Source organism: Gallus gallus, chromosome 1 (assembly GCF_016699485.2).
Source record: "Gallus gallus isolate bGalGal1 chromosome 1, bGalGal1.mat.broiler.GRCg7b, whole genome shotgun sequence".
Taxonomy (NCBI): domain Eukaryota; kingdom Metazoa; phylum Chordata; class Aves; order Galliformes; family Phasianidae; genus Gallus; species Gallus gallus.
In genome coordinates this window covers 48515460-48530366 of record NC_052532.1, presented here as the reverse complement: position 1 = coordinate 48530366, position 14907 = coordinate 48515460, and the positions used below count along the sequence as shown (strand labels likewise).

Here is a 14907-nt window from a genome sequence, read left to right as displayed (position 1 = left end):
AGGAGAGAAATGGATTTCTGTATGCCTGCAAATTAATACAGATTGCTGCGATTTCACATGTATTTAACTTATTTGCTTTTTAAGATATTAATGAAATGTTGAGACAAAGAGCTTATTTCTATGAAGCCTAGGTCAGCTATTTTTTGTTGTTGTTTTTTTTTTTTTTCAATGAATATCCGTTATTTACAGAAAAAAATGAAGTTTTGGAGTTGAAAGTGGCCAAAATCTGGTATTTGCCAAAGTAGATCATTTTAGTGTACTTGAAACAAAGTATTTTGATTGATAACTCTGATATGTATTTTTGACTTACTTATTTTCTAAAGGCTTTAATCATAAAATTGACCTACATTTAAGAAAAGGGGGGGAAAAAAAAAAAAGACGTTTTTTATTTCTTTTCTGTAATGAAGGAAAGAGTTAATTGAAAGCCAAAGCAACACGTTATCCTGAGGTAAATGAAACGTTTCAGGTTGATACAAAGCAAAAATCTCACTGGGAAAAAAAAAAAAAAACAACAACCCAAAACCAATATCCTGCAAAAATGAATCTGCTTTATTCTGCAGTAATAGATGCTCGGCCATGAAACTGAAAAATGAATTATTTTCTACATTCTGCTCTGCAGCACATTAAATGTAAATTATACAAGGATCCCAATATGCAGAACACTTAAGCATGAGCTTAACTTTGCGCTCATGAGTGGCGACATTAAAGTCAATGGGCTGTTATTCACATGATTGAAGTTAAGTGTCTTTCTGAGCTTTTTTTACAACAAATACCTGCTTTGGAGAAGGCTAGCAGAAATTCAGAGTAGAAATTTTCCGAGGAGACCATAAGTGGGGCTCAGTGTAGCACCCTGAAAGGTGTGTCAGAGGGTGGGTGTCTAAGTGGTTGGCTTGGAGGCAGCACAAACTTTCCACAGGATTAAGCTTTTACTGTCAGTCAACATTTGTTGTTCCACAGATGTCTGCATGACACAAAGGAAGTTTTATGTGGCAGTGTCCAGAAGGAGAAAATATGTAATCCTCTCAACAGCAGCGTGATTTTTATTGTGTGGACACCTCTATGGAGATTACAAGCTAGCTAGATGCAAGCAAGGCCACACCACTTCTGACCCAGTCCTTTTGTGATAAATCAGAACCTTTCTTCGATATGGATAGAGTCCTGGCCTGGAACACACCTTACTTGGACAAAAATTAAAGAAATCATGCCCCCATAAAGTTGAATTTCTTTCCACAGTGCTTCTCTGGTGGGGACATCTTCCTGTAGATGAGCTGAACTGCGTTCAGTTCTTTGTTTCAATATGACCTTTATATATAACATTAGCAGTTCTGACTTAGTGCGTGATATAACAAATGCTGGTTCACAGTGAAGTGCAGAAAATTCAGACCTCAGAGAGTCACAAGTTTTATGGCTTAGAAACTGATTATTTCTCTGTACCTGTTCATAAATCATCAGTTCCTAAAGAATGATATTTATATAGGAATAATATATAATGCAGTATATTTCCGTATAATTACATATTATTTGAATATATTCATATTAATAAGCCGAAACAGCTTATCATGTCATAATGCATCTTTATAATCAATGACATTTATTGTGTACATAAATATGAACTCAGATTTTTTTTTTTACAATCATAGATGGGTCCATTTATTACAGATTTAATCATCCTGCCTCGTTCAGCTTGGCATGAGCTTTACGCTCTGTGAGATCCTTTCAACAAACCTCCATGCCCATGTGCTGAAAAGTGATTCAGTAGTTTTATGGCTGTAAATGTTTAAAGTCAGTGGGTTTTCAAGTGTGTTTTCTCTCCCCCCCTTTTCAGTCCTACTTTCTTTGTCATTCTCCCTCTTGCTCAAGCTCAGCGCTGTGTAGTGCTGAGCAGTGAGAAGGCTGCGCCATGCCTTAGCCTCTCAGGATTCTCTCTTTTCTGTCGATCTGGAGGGATTTAGCAGCAGTAAAACTTGTAACAGGACTCTTAAGGATTAGCGGCACTTAAAATGCCGTTTAGCTGGGAACTTGAGTGAGGTACAGTGCAAGAGGAGTGGATACACAAAGGAAGACCATAGGCCAAATCCATCCTTGCTGGGAAGGGAGAAATGCAACACAGCACTGTTGGCTTTGCCCACGTTTCAAGTGGGAGCTGCTGGAGGGGAGAGGGAGGTTAGCTACAGAGCCACCACACAGTCCTTAGCTTCCAGCTTTTGCATTCCTCCTTGCATTTCCAGGGTCTCCACCACAGCCTGCTTTTCCTTTTCATCTTCCTCCTCACCAGCTCCCACAGCTGGCCCTTTGGAGGCGCTGGGCAAACTTGGTTGCTTCTGTGCTAATTGCTTGGCAGCCTGGAAAATGTCGTCTTCAGAGAATTGCGTAACAGGGGGAGGGAGGAGGGAAGCAAAGGATTGTCCTGCTTCTCGCGTCGATGTAAGTCAGCAGAGAGAGAAGCGATGAATATTTGTATTTATTATTTATACAGTGCCATAAATGTACTTGGCCCTCTGCAGTCAAATAAAACACAATGGCCCTGCCACCAGGATTTGGCAGCCTGAGTGGGGAGAGAAGGCTTCCTTCATTTGAATGATCAGGGATGAAATGCTGGTGGAGTAGGAATGGGAAGATGAGATCTACAGGATTAAAAATACACAACAGCCGCCTACCCCTCTCCGCATTCCCACAGATTTCATTGCTTTTGCCTAGCGACTGAAACATTTGAAGTTATATATACATACTTGAGAAATATTTGGCAGGCTGTTATCTATCTTGCATTCACCTGATGGAAAGGAGACCTGCGTCTCCCATAGCCTTTGGCAATTCAAGGTCAAATTTCCCCGGGTCTCCATGGTCCAGCAGGCTGGCTTGCTTCAGGTCCTCCAGCTCTGGGAGCCCAGGACACACAAGGGCATGATGTGGCCTTTTTTTCTTTGCTACTGTCCACTCGTAAGTAGGAGGCAGCTTTCTGTAGCAAGCTAAAGGGAAGCATTATCTCCCACCTCTGGATTGTTGCTAGGATGCTTCTATTGCCCTGCCTTGAGTGCCATGCTTTTCGCTTTACCTCCTTGATTATAAAAGTGCTTTAGAAATTACACTAGTGTGATTAATTGCTGTTTTTCTTTTTCTAATTATTTGGCTGCAGTGAAGTCTTCAAGACGTTTGCCACACATGGGCAGGGTTCCACTGTCCTGCCCAGAGGTTGTTACCCATGTACAAGTTTCTAGAGCCAACTGGCTACTATTTGTACTTGCAAGATAGGAGGCTCTGACTCACCTGTCTTACTGAAAAGGGATGAAAAATGGAACTCCTCTCTCACCAAACTACAGCCTCTGAATTTTCAGAAAGCTTAATAAGCTGTTAACCAGCTGTCTCATATGGAAACAAAGCAGATTTCAAACTCATCTGTACGTAGCTGCCACCTCTCCTCTCAAGGTCTTTTTTATCAGTCAATTTTCTCCTCTCAGTGAACATTTACACTTCAGTGGTATTAACATGAGCATACTAACCAGCATCTTTCTGCCTCGCTCATTTCTGTTTTATGCTTGCCTGGGATTACTCAGAATGTGCGTTTTGCCCTGTTGTGTTTGACTTCCAAGGAAGCTGATTTCCAAGGATAGAATACATAACATGATTTGATTTGGGATAAACAGGCCATCTCCCATCTACATACATACAAGCAAAATTGTGCTGTAGCTAGTATCACATAGCCCACTTAATTGCAATAGATAAGACTGTGTTCACATAATACCACACCTACTAGTGTTACAGCTATGCAAGGAGCTGTGTGGTAGTGGTTCCACTATGGATGTTGCTCTCTGGTCAGACTTTAGAGACACCTAATAGTGTGACAGATGTGAAATCTGTAGCCTTCCAAATGTGTCCTGAGGAAGTTTTAAAGCCTTAGTGTTATCTTTCATGCTGCACAGGTTCTGCATAATGCTCACATGCTGGGCAGCTGCATGGAACAGTCCCTAGAGATGCCTGTTTTTCTGGTAGAGGGTGGTCTGATGCTAGAATGGCCCCTAGGCCTGCTGTGCCTATAAGGCCTGAGTCAGCAGTAGGGCTGTGTGGTCCCAACATGCGTGTGTAGGTCTGGCTGTGTAAGAAGTAGGACCCCTGAAGTACCATCTGTTAGGGATGAGACAGTACTGCCTGAGGTTTGCAGTCTTCTGCTCTGTGCCGAAGCAGCACAAGGCAGGTCTGCACAGAGCAATCCAGCTTGCAAAGAGTCTGCACAGTCCTACTGTGTGCATTGCTCTGGCAATAACTGCATGTGATGGCGGCTTCTTCCACCAATTGGGTCTCTGCTTTCATCTCAGTTATTTTACAAGGACAACTATTTTTAAAGTTGCTATATCTGTACTCCTTTCTTTTGCTTTCACCTACCCCCACCCCTCACACCTCTGCATTGTCCCTAGGTTGCTCTGTTTCCTTCCCTGACCCACAGTTTCACCACCAGACATTCATAGACATTTTTTCTTCCTTTTTTTTTTTTTTTTTTTTGTGGTTCTGACCCACCCTACATCTTCCTTTAAAAGTGGCTTTAATTTAATTCTTTCCCAACTTTGCTGCTGCTGTCAGCTGCAGGAACTGATAACTCCTTTCTCAGACTTATCTAGAGGAATTCATGGGTGAAAGTGCTATGCAAAACAAGACCAGAGAATTTGAAACATCACAGGATATTTAACAATAAGATAAACCACAAAATCAAGGTCTGAGGACACCCAAGGATTTTGTGTGCCCTTCCAAAACCAAGTTACTGAGTTGAACTGGATTTTATGCTGTTCATTCTTTTTTTTTTTTTTTTTTTTAATTGTTTATAAGTCAAGATGCGCTGTTTGACTGGTGGAGACAATAAAGTGGTGTTTTGCCACTGCAGTCTTAGGGTTGATTTCTGCCATGGGGCTTGACAATTAGGGATTGCTGATGAGGTTACAGGATTCTGAGCTGTGAGGAGTCTCAGTTACTGCTGAGGCAGTGGAGGGTCATGTTATGAGGGGATGCAGAGGAAGAGGAGAAATTGGAGCTAGGAGAAAAGGAAGGTCTGAAAAGCTGTGGTCACTTGACAGTGGCTGTGAGTTACATGTTGGGAGTAAAAGCAGTGTCAGTAATGTCAAAGCTAGGTGACTGCAGAGGGAAGAAGGATGCTTTAGGAGTGAAGCTAGAGAAGCATCTGTACAAGAGATTCATGAGTAATAGAAGAAAGAGCAGCACAGACTCTTTAGTCTGCTGTCCTCACAGATTATTGTACCAGTGCTATGATTTAGGCTTGAAGTATGCCTCTGCAGTTGTGCTGGCACACTCCTAGCTGGGAAACTGTTGTAGCAATGTAAAAGTGCCCTGTACCAACATACCAATAGAGCAGCCGTCGCACTGTGCATCTGTAAATCACCTCCTCTACCAGGATAGGTGACGGGGCACAATTATGTGGAAGTGCCTATGTGTGCGGTCAAGCTGGACAAAGGAAAAGAACACAGAAGCCCTGCAGGTGGTGCTGGCAATTCTGATTGACATTCTAGAAACAAACTGATCACCGCCTGAGCGTGGATCAGGACACAGTTACAGCTTTGAAAACCTTGCGAACTGCAAATGGTAAGAGTAAAGAGGGGGAAAGTTATAATACAGAGAGGCACTGAGGACGGTGATAATGAGCATTACCTCTTACTAGCAACACCTTTGTTTCCTTGGCATTGTGTTGCTGTGAGCTTTTAAAATGTAATCTGCTCTCAACATCTTGGGGTTCTGATCAGATTGTTCTCGGTGCAGTGGAGGCTGGGAGCATGTCCACCAACCAAAGGCAAGTCAAGGAAAGATCTACTGGATGCAACCAAAAGACAGCATTAAGAACAGCTGGAAGTGTAGATAACACAGTTAGGGACTTCTTTATCCTTAACATGGGGAAGAAACAGCTCAAGAGTTTTCAAAAACGTAAAAGTCACCTTCAAAGAGGAAAAGACTATTCTGATTTCTCTGTCTATGGTAAAGATAACAGAAAATAGTACTTGTCTTGCAGCGGGAGGGCTTCAGTTTAGACAATTGGAAGAGCATCCCTGTAGTAAAGCCCTGGGGTAGATTGCTCAGGGAATGGGCAGTCTCCAGTGATGGCCATTTTCCACTGAAAGCTGGATGAAGAGCTGTCGGAAATGGTGATGTTTAAGAGAGCCTCGACAGAGAAAAAAAGACATCTTCTCAAGACCAGATCCAGCTCTGTTATTTTGTGGTATTGTTCATGGTGTGGTTTGGAGGACAACATTGGTGTATTTGGGGAATATGAAAAGGACAAGGCTCCTCTCTTTGAGAGTCACTGATTAGCTGTAGAGGTTTGTTTCTTGCCTGAAACAGAAGATAAAGAAACATGGCAGGTAGGGCAAGACATGCTGCTGTCCACAAGTGGTCTGTCAAGATTTGAAGGACTGAAAATCACTGGCCTAGCCTTAAGTTCTGACTGAAACTCCTGTGCAAACATCCCGGCTGGACTCTCAGGCAGTGAAGAAAGTTGCAAGCTGACTGCAGTGATGTGCAGCTGAACCAGAGAAAAAGGGGACAATCAAGGATTTTTGGGCAATGCAGAGAGATTGTGCTAAAATTATTCACTCAGGCATGGACTATGCTTTTCTAGCCTTATGTCACTAAATCTTACGTTACAGTTCACTAATAAATGCCATATTTTAAAGAGATATTTGGCTTGTGTTGCAACAGATATCTGCTGGTTGTAAGGCTGCCAAAAGAGCAAGCAGATTGCTGTTTAGAGGTGCCTGTGCAAAAAGATTTGACTGATGGGCAAATTCAAGACAGTAGTGGGCACTTTGGACTGTATGCTACCCACAGTTTCTGGTTATCTATGCTTTTGGTGGGCAAAGCTGTCCTGGGGGCCAAATGGTTTAGTGGCTGGATTCAGTTGTGCAAATGTAGATGTCTACAGCCAATATCGGTGTAGTGGAATATCCAGAATCCCCTCAGGTGGTTGTTCCATAGCCCCGCACAGGTGCTGTGAGGGACCTGCTTGCAGGGTGAAGTTCTCCGGGGCATTTCAAATGACCCTTACACACTCAGGCAATTGAACTGAACTCAGTATCTAATTGGGCTCAAGATCTTTGGGGCTAGCAGGCAACAGAGAAGCTGAACCTGGGGACCTTATTCTGGAGTGTCAGAGCTTCAAGCAGTAGAAAACTGAGGGTTTGGGCCTTAGAAAATGAAAGGAACCCTCACGAAGCTATGTATGTGTAAGATACTACACATAAACTCACTTATACAACGTTTTAGAAGCTCATTCCGTTATGCAGCACGGAATTATTTTTGTTAAAAAGTATAAAAGTAGATCAAGTGATAAAAAAGAGCCTTTTTGCTGTGAGACCTGCTGAGTTTGGGAATCTGCATTCAATGTTATTGGCAAACACTTTACAGTGTAAACAGAGCCTACATTAGGCAGATAAATAAGTGCAGATGTGCTTTTCTGTAGGAGCCATTTGGTGATAGACAAAATCTTTAAAAAAAATTCTCATCAAATTAATTGTGGCCAATTAGACATAACCCCTTCCCCTCATTCCTGAATCCTCTCCAATCCCAGCTGCCTGAATGGGAAGAGCTCCTATCACCTGTTTCATTATGCAGATTGATATTCGAACATCTGAGAATAATGCTGCTTTCTGCACGGCACGGGTCCAAATTGCTAATGAAACAGCTCTGCCAGACAAGTTACTTAAACCCACTCTCACTGTTGCTGTTGACAGCTCTCATAGTGAGATGTGGGGGGAGCAGGAAAGGGGCTCTCCACTCAGGACTTGCTAATAGCCCCCAGCCTGTGTGCTCATCGCGCTCCAGAGCAGTAAGATCTCTGCTTTCTGACTCTAAGAGGTTACTTTTTCAAAGCTGTCGTTCGATTTGGGCTTAGTCTTGCTTGATTTCAGTTTGTTGAGTGAGGGGTTGAAGAGGTGGGCAGCCTCCAGGGACTCTCCCAAAGCTGCCTTCTGGCTTGCCCTTCAGGCGTGCTTGGTGTCTGCTTCCCACCCCCAGGTCAGACAGGGAAAGGACCCATCTGCAGCTTCCACCTCCCTGCTAAATTTGATGTGAAGCCAGCTGTCTCAGGGATCTTCTTTCATGGTTGAGAGACTGTCACGTCACCTTGTGTATGAGGGGAGCATCTCACGACTGAGATCCCGTGGTGAGCAAATGGGAGGCTGCAGCTGGGATGAACCTCCATACAGCATTCCTTGGGTGCAGGGCTGCAGCCGAGCTCCTCGGGTTCCCTAGCAAGCAGGGTGCCCTCGAGGGAGGTAGGACTGGGTGACAGGACAGGTAGGGGTGAGGTAGGGCTTCTACGTGTGCAGACCCTGCTTGCCACTCCCTGTGACTCTCTGCAGCTGTGTTTACTCAGCAATCAGTGCAGTTGCTTATCTTCCCTTCCCCTGTCATCGTCATTTTTTTTTTTTTAATTTTATTTTATTTTTGCTAGAGCCTCACATGGCTCCTGTTTGCAGATGCCTGGGGCAAAGCCGTTGTGACTTATGGCCCTGGCAGGGCTAATGATTACATGAAATGATGTGAGAGCTCTCTCATTAATCTAAATTCAGACCATTTCTGTCAATATCTCCAGTTAATTCCTTTATCAATATTTACTGAAGCGTTCAGATTACCTCTGCACAGGCTGTCTCCGTGTAATAGCACCTGCATTGTGCCTCTGCTACTGTCTCACATCTCTCAGAGTCCTCCGAGGCCAGTCTGCCAAAGCGTCCTTGCTTCCTGAGGCTGACATCTTTGGGCTAGACCCACTCTCCCAGCCCTTTGGAAAAGCCATATGAATGTCTTTCATTACCGAACTCTTTGACAGCAGTGCCAATTAACCTTATTCATTATGAGTCTTCTGTAGTTCTTCCACAGAAATTCCTCCACCTCAATGCCATGAGAGGACATACCCCTTTCCCATCAATCCCTATGTTTTCCCATTCAAGGGCATGTTTACAGCCCTTCTTGCTCCTTTACTATGAGTTGTGTGTGGCACAAGAAAGCTCAGAAAGATGCAGCCATTTCTGGCTCTGGAGAGCTCTTTGGAGATCCTTCCATCTCTAGTCTGAGCTGTGCTCACATGCTGTCAAGCGGAAGTACAAGGAATTTTCAGCTACTATTTCCTGATAGACAGTTGTACGCCAGTACCAGTATTAGTCCTTAAATGTGGAGAAATAGCTGCTTGTCTCTGGCTTCATGGACTGTGGAGTCAATTGGGCATCATTTTTTTTTTTTCAGCTTCGCAAACACAAACCCAGGAGGCTGGAGATGAGTATGTGTGCTCCTCTTAGACATGCAAGCTAAGATCTCCGTTGTGGGTCCCACATGGATCCTCTCCAATTGTTCCCTGTCTTGTTGTCCACCACTCTGTGGTTGAAGTATGTGCGCATATGGGGGTGTGGAGAAGAATTTGCATTTGTGGATCTGTTCTGACTGAGGAATTAACAGGGAGTGAGGGATGATAAGCCAATGTGCAGTACAGCATAGTACATGGGTTTGCAGAAGCCACCAACCTGCTTTTTTTCTCTGGAAGCATGCTTTTCCAGTTGCTAGAAACAGTCCTTTCCCTCAAGAGGAATGTTTTCATTTATTTATTGTTTGCCCAGAATGTTAAAAATGAAATATAGAACATTTTTCCCCTGGCTGGCTGGTGCTAAGGGAGGGCCCTGAAACTTGGGGAAAACGAAGGGTTGTTCAGAGGAGGGGTTGTTTTCCCTATCACAGGTCTGCCTGACCCTATAGTCCCTTTTTGCCTTTCCAAAGGGCATGCTGAAGTTGAATATTTGTCAGGCTTGCCTGCTGCTTGCCCTGCTGGCTTTCCTGTGTTGGAGGGCTCTTTGTGGATGGGGGCGTCCTATTCTGCCCAGAAGTTTGAGTTCTGCATCCTCTGTGGAAGCAGGCTGCCCACTTTGGAAACTCCAGTTTCAGCATGTCAGGAGAGAAATTGTACTTCTTTGGCCTTGAATGGCTTGTGATGGGTCTCCTAAGCTGCTGCTATAACCAGCTTGGTAAGAAATATATATTTTTTTTTTGTGCTGCAGTGATTTTTCTCCCATCAAAATTTGCTTTCAGTACAGGTTTTGATAGCTTTGAATTTGTCTTCATCCCTTGAGAGTGTGACAAGTTTATAAGAGGCACCTTACTGCCTATTTTCTGCTATATGAAACCTCTCTTTTTTTTGGTGATACACCAATCTGTGCTTCAAAAAACATATCTGATGTTTCCTACTGGCTTAAAGCAGCAGGGCATGCGCTCTATCTCACACGCACATATGTACATATGAACCAGTCCATTCTCTCTCTCTCTCATATTCTCTGAATATGAGGGGTGATTCCCTGCACAGCTGATGAGTTGATTTCGAGAAATAGGTGCAATAAATTCCTTTTGGTGCTGTGAACTGTTCCTTCAGCCTACCCACAGGCACAAGTCCTTGTTGACCTTGTTCCTGAAATGCTCTGAATGAGTCATTCTGCTTTAGTAGCTTTGGACTCCTCAGTTGGGTCCAGCAGGTTTCAGACTAGCTTTGAGCAGAACTTAATAGCTAGACCTGACAGCATGCTTTTGAAGCTGTAGCTATAGACAGTAGTCACATTTCCACCACAGAAGACAACAGTGCATGGTAGATGTGGCAAGAGAACTGTTACCGTTAAATGGGTTTGGCTTGATTGTTATCATGTTCATAGCATGCTTCTTAAGATTATCCAAATATACAGTCACATTTGAGAGCCCCAAACTAGCACTGTTTGACGTATTAAGAGATGAGGGGGCCTTCCATCCATCTAAACTACCTTTGCATCTTTTCTTTAACTGCTTATTCAGTTCCTGGCTTACAATTCTGTGTCGTTTCCCATCTACTGGTTTTAGGGGTTTTAAGCAGTCTTGATAATTGACAGCCTAAATTTTACTGCTCATAAAACCCCAGAGAGCATTGATTATGACTTGAGTTAAGCAAGTGGCACATAAAATCTCACAGACTTGCAACTGTAGGGGAATGTTATGATGAATGTATTTCTTGGGAACAGCAAAAGGTTTTGAGCACTCTGCCAGCTCTGTTCTGGGCATCAAATGTTACTAGTGACTTGCAACCACTAACAGAATTTCATTTGGGACATTTGCCCAAATGTTTGAAAGCTGATCCTTTATTTGGTGAAGTGGGCAGGAGCTGTTCAAAGCGGCATCTCTCCTCATTAATTGCTTTTTTACTCAAGTCAGATCAGGAAATGCAAAGGCGTCCATAAAATGGAAATAGATACTTCTTAGAAACTAAATGACACTATGTGGGTAAAATTCACATTGATTTTATTGAAAATCTTTAGTTGACCATGTTGCAAAGACATTGTTATTCTTTTTTTTTTTCCTTTTTTGTTTTTACTTTTATCTAAACTCCTCTTAGTTTTTGATCATGTATGTACTTTATTCACAGTGGACAAAAGACCAGATTGCTCATTTTCACTTCTTGGACACTAACAGGAAATGTTTGTCTTTGAAAACAGTGAAATGTAGTATCTTCTCAATAATCTTTTCCATCTGATAGGAAAGTAAAATCAGAACTACATTCTGTGTTGCACTGGGCACAGGGTCTCTAAGGAGAGTGTGTTCTCCCATGCAGATGACTGCTTCTTGCTGGATGATTGTGAGAAATGTTCTTTTTCTGTTTCTACAGTTCCAGAAACCCAATGACTTCTCACCCCCTTTCCGCTTTGGGACAGTTCCCAATGGCAGCACAGAAAGGAACATTCGCAACAACTACCCTGAAATGCACAGCTACATGGTGAAGTTCAATCAGAGGGGAGTGGATGATGCCCTATTCTCATTGAAGACTGGGTGAGGATTTCTTCTTCCAAATTTTTTTTGAATGATTGTCTGAGAAATCTTTGTGGGGTTTGGAAAATGAGCATCCATTATCATTCCATGATTGAAGGTGTAGATAGACCACACTCAACATAGGAAAATATTTCTGTGAATCTCCTAGCCTATTTTCTAATTATTGACTTCTTATTATTACACTTATGTTTCTGGATTTGCAATACTTTGAAGACTATTTGGGGAAAAAACAAAACAAAACAAAACACAGTATCATCATACCTTTGTCTATGTTAGCATTACATGTATTAGTCCCAAACACCTTGCTTCAGCAAGCTGTTTCATGTATACACAAGAAATACACAGACCTCTATGGGCAAAGTTTTTTTGAGAAAATTTTGCATTGTCATCTGGAAATTCCCTATTTTCTCTCCTGTGTGTAAAAGATTATGTTAATCAGGAAGCTGAAAGAATCCTTGTCAGAGTAATCCCACTCCAGTGTATCACTAGCTAATACAGTGTATTAGAAGGTGTGCTTGAAGCAAATAGTTTGCAAGTAGTCCTTCTCTCTGGAATATTTTAGTATCAAAAGCTGACAAAGATGCTGTTTGAATAATAAGGAAGTATATTAAATAGGAGTGTCTCCTTGGGTAATTTGGGAAATGTGGGAAAAAATCATTAACAAAAAGTATCTTTGAACATCTCACTCTATTTTAATAGCAGTGAATTTGTAGAGGAGCTAAATTAAAACCCCTATTAATCTTTGAAAGCCTTTGTCCCTTATAATTAAAGGCCTCCTCCCAAAAGTGCCCACTGTGGTTGTCAGAACCCAGCCCTAGTGAAATGAAACAACACCTTCTCATTTACAACGTCACACTGTTGTGAGAAAGTTCATTCCAAAGCACGAACAAAGATGTTCAGCCAATTTAATTATTAGATTGACTGACTATTCCTAAACCTGTTTGCCAGCTTCAGAGGCACATAGCCCATTCTAAATTATTGTACCGTTGTTGGATGCCATCCTGGGGAGGTACATTTGCCAGTAGTCATCATCCAGGAAATAAATATGCTCTCTCCTGGAAATATATAGATGAAACAGAGCTCATCACTTGTGGTGGATATCATCTGGGCTTTATATCATCCCTTGGACAGACTTCCCCATGGATATGCACTTGAAATGAGATAATCACTATACTGGCAATATATGTTCAGGAGGCGTATTGAAAAGGTAGCGTGGGTGTGAGAATTTGTAAGGTAGAAGGTCTTCAGTCTTTTATTGGAAAGAGCTTCATTTCAGATCTAGTGGGAGGATTTACTCATTGGCTGTCTCTGGTTGTATAGAAGATGCAGCCCCCTGAGACTACCCCTAAGCCCGAAATCAATTTGTTGAGGTAAGAAGGTTCTCATCAGTCTGTTGTGCTGTCTGCCCATCCCAGCTTACAATGGGCATTTCACTGTGTTGAAACAGACCCTTTTTGTGGTTTTCAGCTAAACAGTATTTACCAAAGAGCTACTTAGCACAGTAAGCCATAAAGCTGTTATCATGGCCACTTGACATTGGTAAAGATCTGGTAGCACTTTTCACAGTAACTAAGGAGTTACAGTGGCCTGGCTGCATTTAATTTGAAATACAATATATATTTTACTCCGCTAAGTCATGCCGGCACTTTGAATTGGAGAAAATCTTTTCTTTACTGCAAGCTCGGCTATGCTGTCTAATATTGATATATTTTATGAAGTATTTTAGGTTCTTTTCACATGAAAGACAGTGCAGAAACGTAAGCTATTCTTAGGACTGTAGATCTCTTGGACTTTTTTTTAATTCATCTTTATCTTGCACTGTGTTTGCCCTCCAGATTTCCTTTCAGTACAAAAATGACAATTATCAAAGAGTCAGAGAGAAATAGACAGACCTCATTTATAATCTAGTTTCACCTGCAAACAGATTCTAGGCTCAGATTTTAGTTAACTCTGAAGGTGCAACCTATTGTACTCTATCTGGAAGAGGTTAATTTCTGCCTTAATTAGCAGAGAGCACCTTTGCACTCATACAGATTGTATCTTCTCTGTGCTATACACTTCTTGTTTCTTGCACCTGTGCAGGAAGTTGGATGCTTTCATTTATGATGCAGCAGTGCTGAATTACATGGCTGGCAGAGATGAAGGCTGCAAGCTGGTGACAATCGGGAGTGGGAAAGTGTTTGCCTCCACAGGCTATGGCATTGCCATCCAAAAGGACTCAGGCTGGAAGCGCCAGGTTGATCTTGCTATTCTACAGCTTTTTGGAGATGGTAAGTGACAAGAAAAAGAGGAGGTGGAGTTTTCTTAAGAAATGATAAGTTTTGCATGTATGGAACAGTGTTCTATCTTGCCAGCTCTGGTGTTTCAGATCCATGTTGAGAACAGGAGATTATCATAAGGATTTGTTAAAGACGTTGTACCAGAAATGTGTAGAATGTCACCTGTTCTATATTGTGATGCAGGATATCATCAAAAGCAACTTCAAAAGCATTACTGGTTTCATAGAATCAGCTCAGATGTGTGTATGAGCAATATTTTGATGAGGAGAATGTCGTGTGAAATCAAGTTTTCTTTTGTGAACTTTTCTCTACCTTTGGAGTTTTGCCATGACCAAACCCACAAACAGTGCTGCACTTTCCGTTGTTGCCCCATACTTAATTCTAGACAGGATCAAGCCATGCAGAGTTTAGAGGAAAAAAAAGCTGATTATATATGGATGAAAAAGTTAATTCAGATTTCCCCAAATCTCGTAAACCAACCAACCAACCAAGGAAGAATTTGAGACTCAGAAGTATACTTTGGGCTGAGTTTTTAAAAAGAACATTATAGTTACTTCATTCATCTTGTCAATAACAGAGAAAGAAGTGTTATCAAAAAAAGATATTCAGGGGGTAAGAAATTCTTTTTAGAAAACGTTTTCCTGGTTTTCTCTTTCTGTGCTACATATTACACCTTTCTGAGTTCTTTAAAAAAAAAAGAAAAAGTAAAATTCACAGGTTATTTTATTTATAAGCATTTTTTTCCCTGAAATCTGAAAATAACATGTGGCATAGTAAATATGAGAAGAACAAAGCTCTGATATACTTCATC

At 41.9% G+C, this 14907-nt stretch overlaps 1 protein-coding gene across 2 annotated transcripts in view; it reads left to right on the top strand.

The window, feature by feature from the left end:
- The window catches only part of GRIN2B (glutamate ionotropic receptor NMDA type subunit 2B), a 214578-nt gene that overhangs the window by 181546 nt on the left and 18125 nt on the right, over positions 1 to 14907 (top strand). For both annotated transcript variants that reach the window (XM_040668418.2, XM_046914933.1), the window contains exons 11-12: positions 11657 to 11817; positions 13900 to 14087. In XM_040668418.2, the coding sequence (XP_040524352.1) occupies positions 11657 to 11817; positions 13900 to 14087 (349 nt within the window). The remainder of the gene's footprint in view (positions 1 to 11656; positions 11818 to 13899; positions 14088 to 14907) is intronic.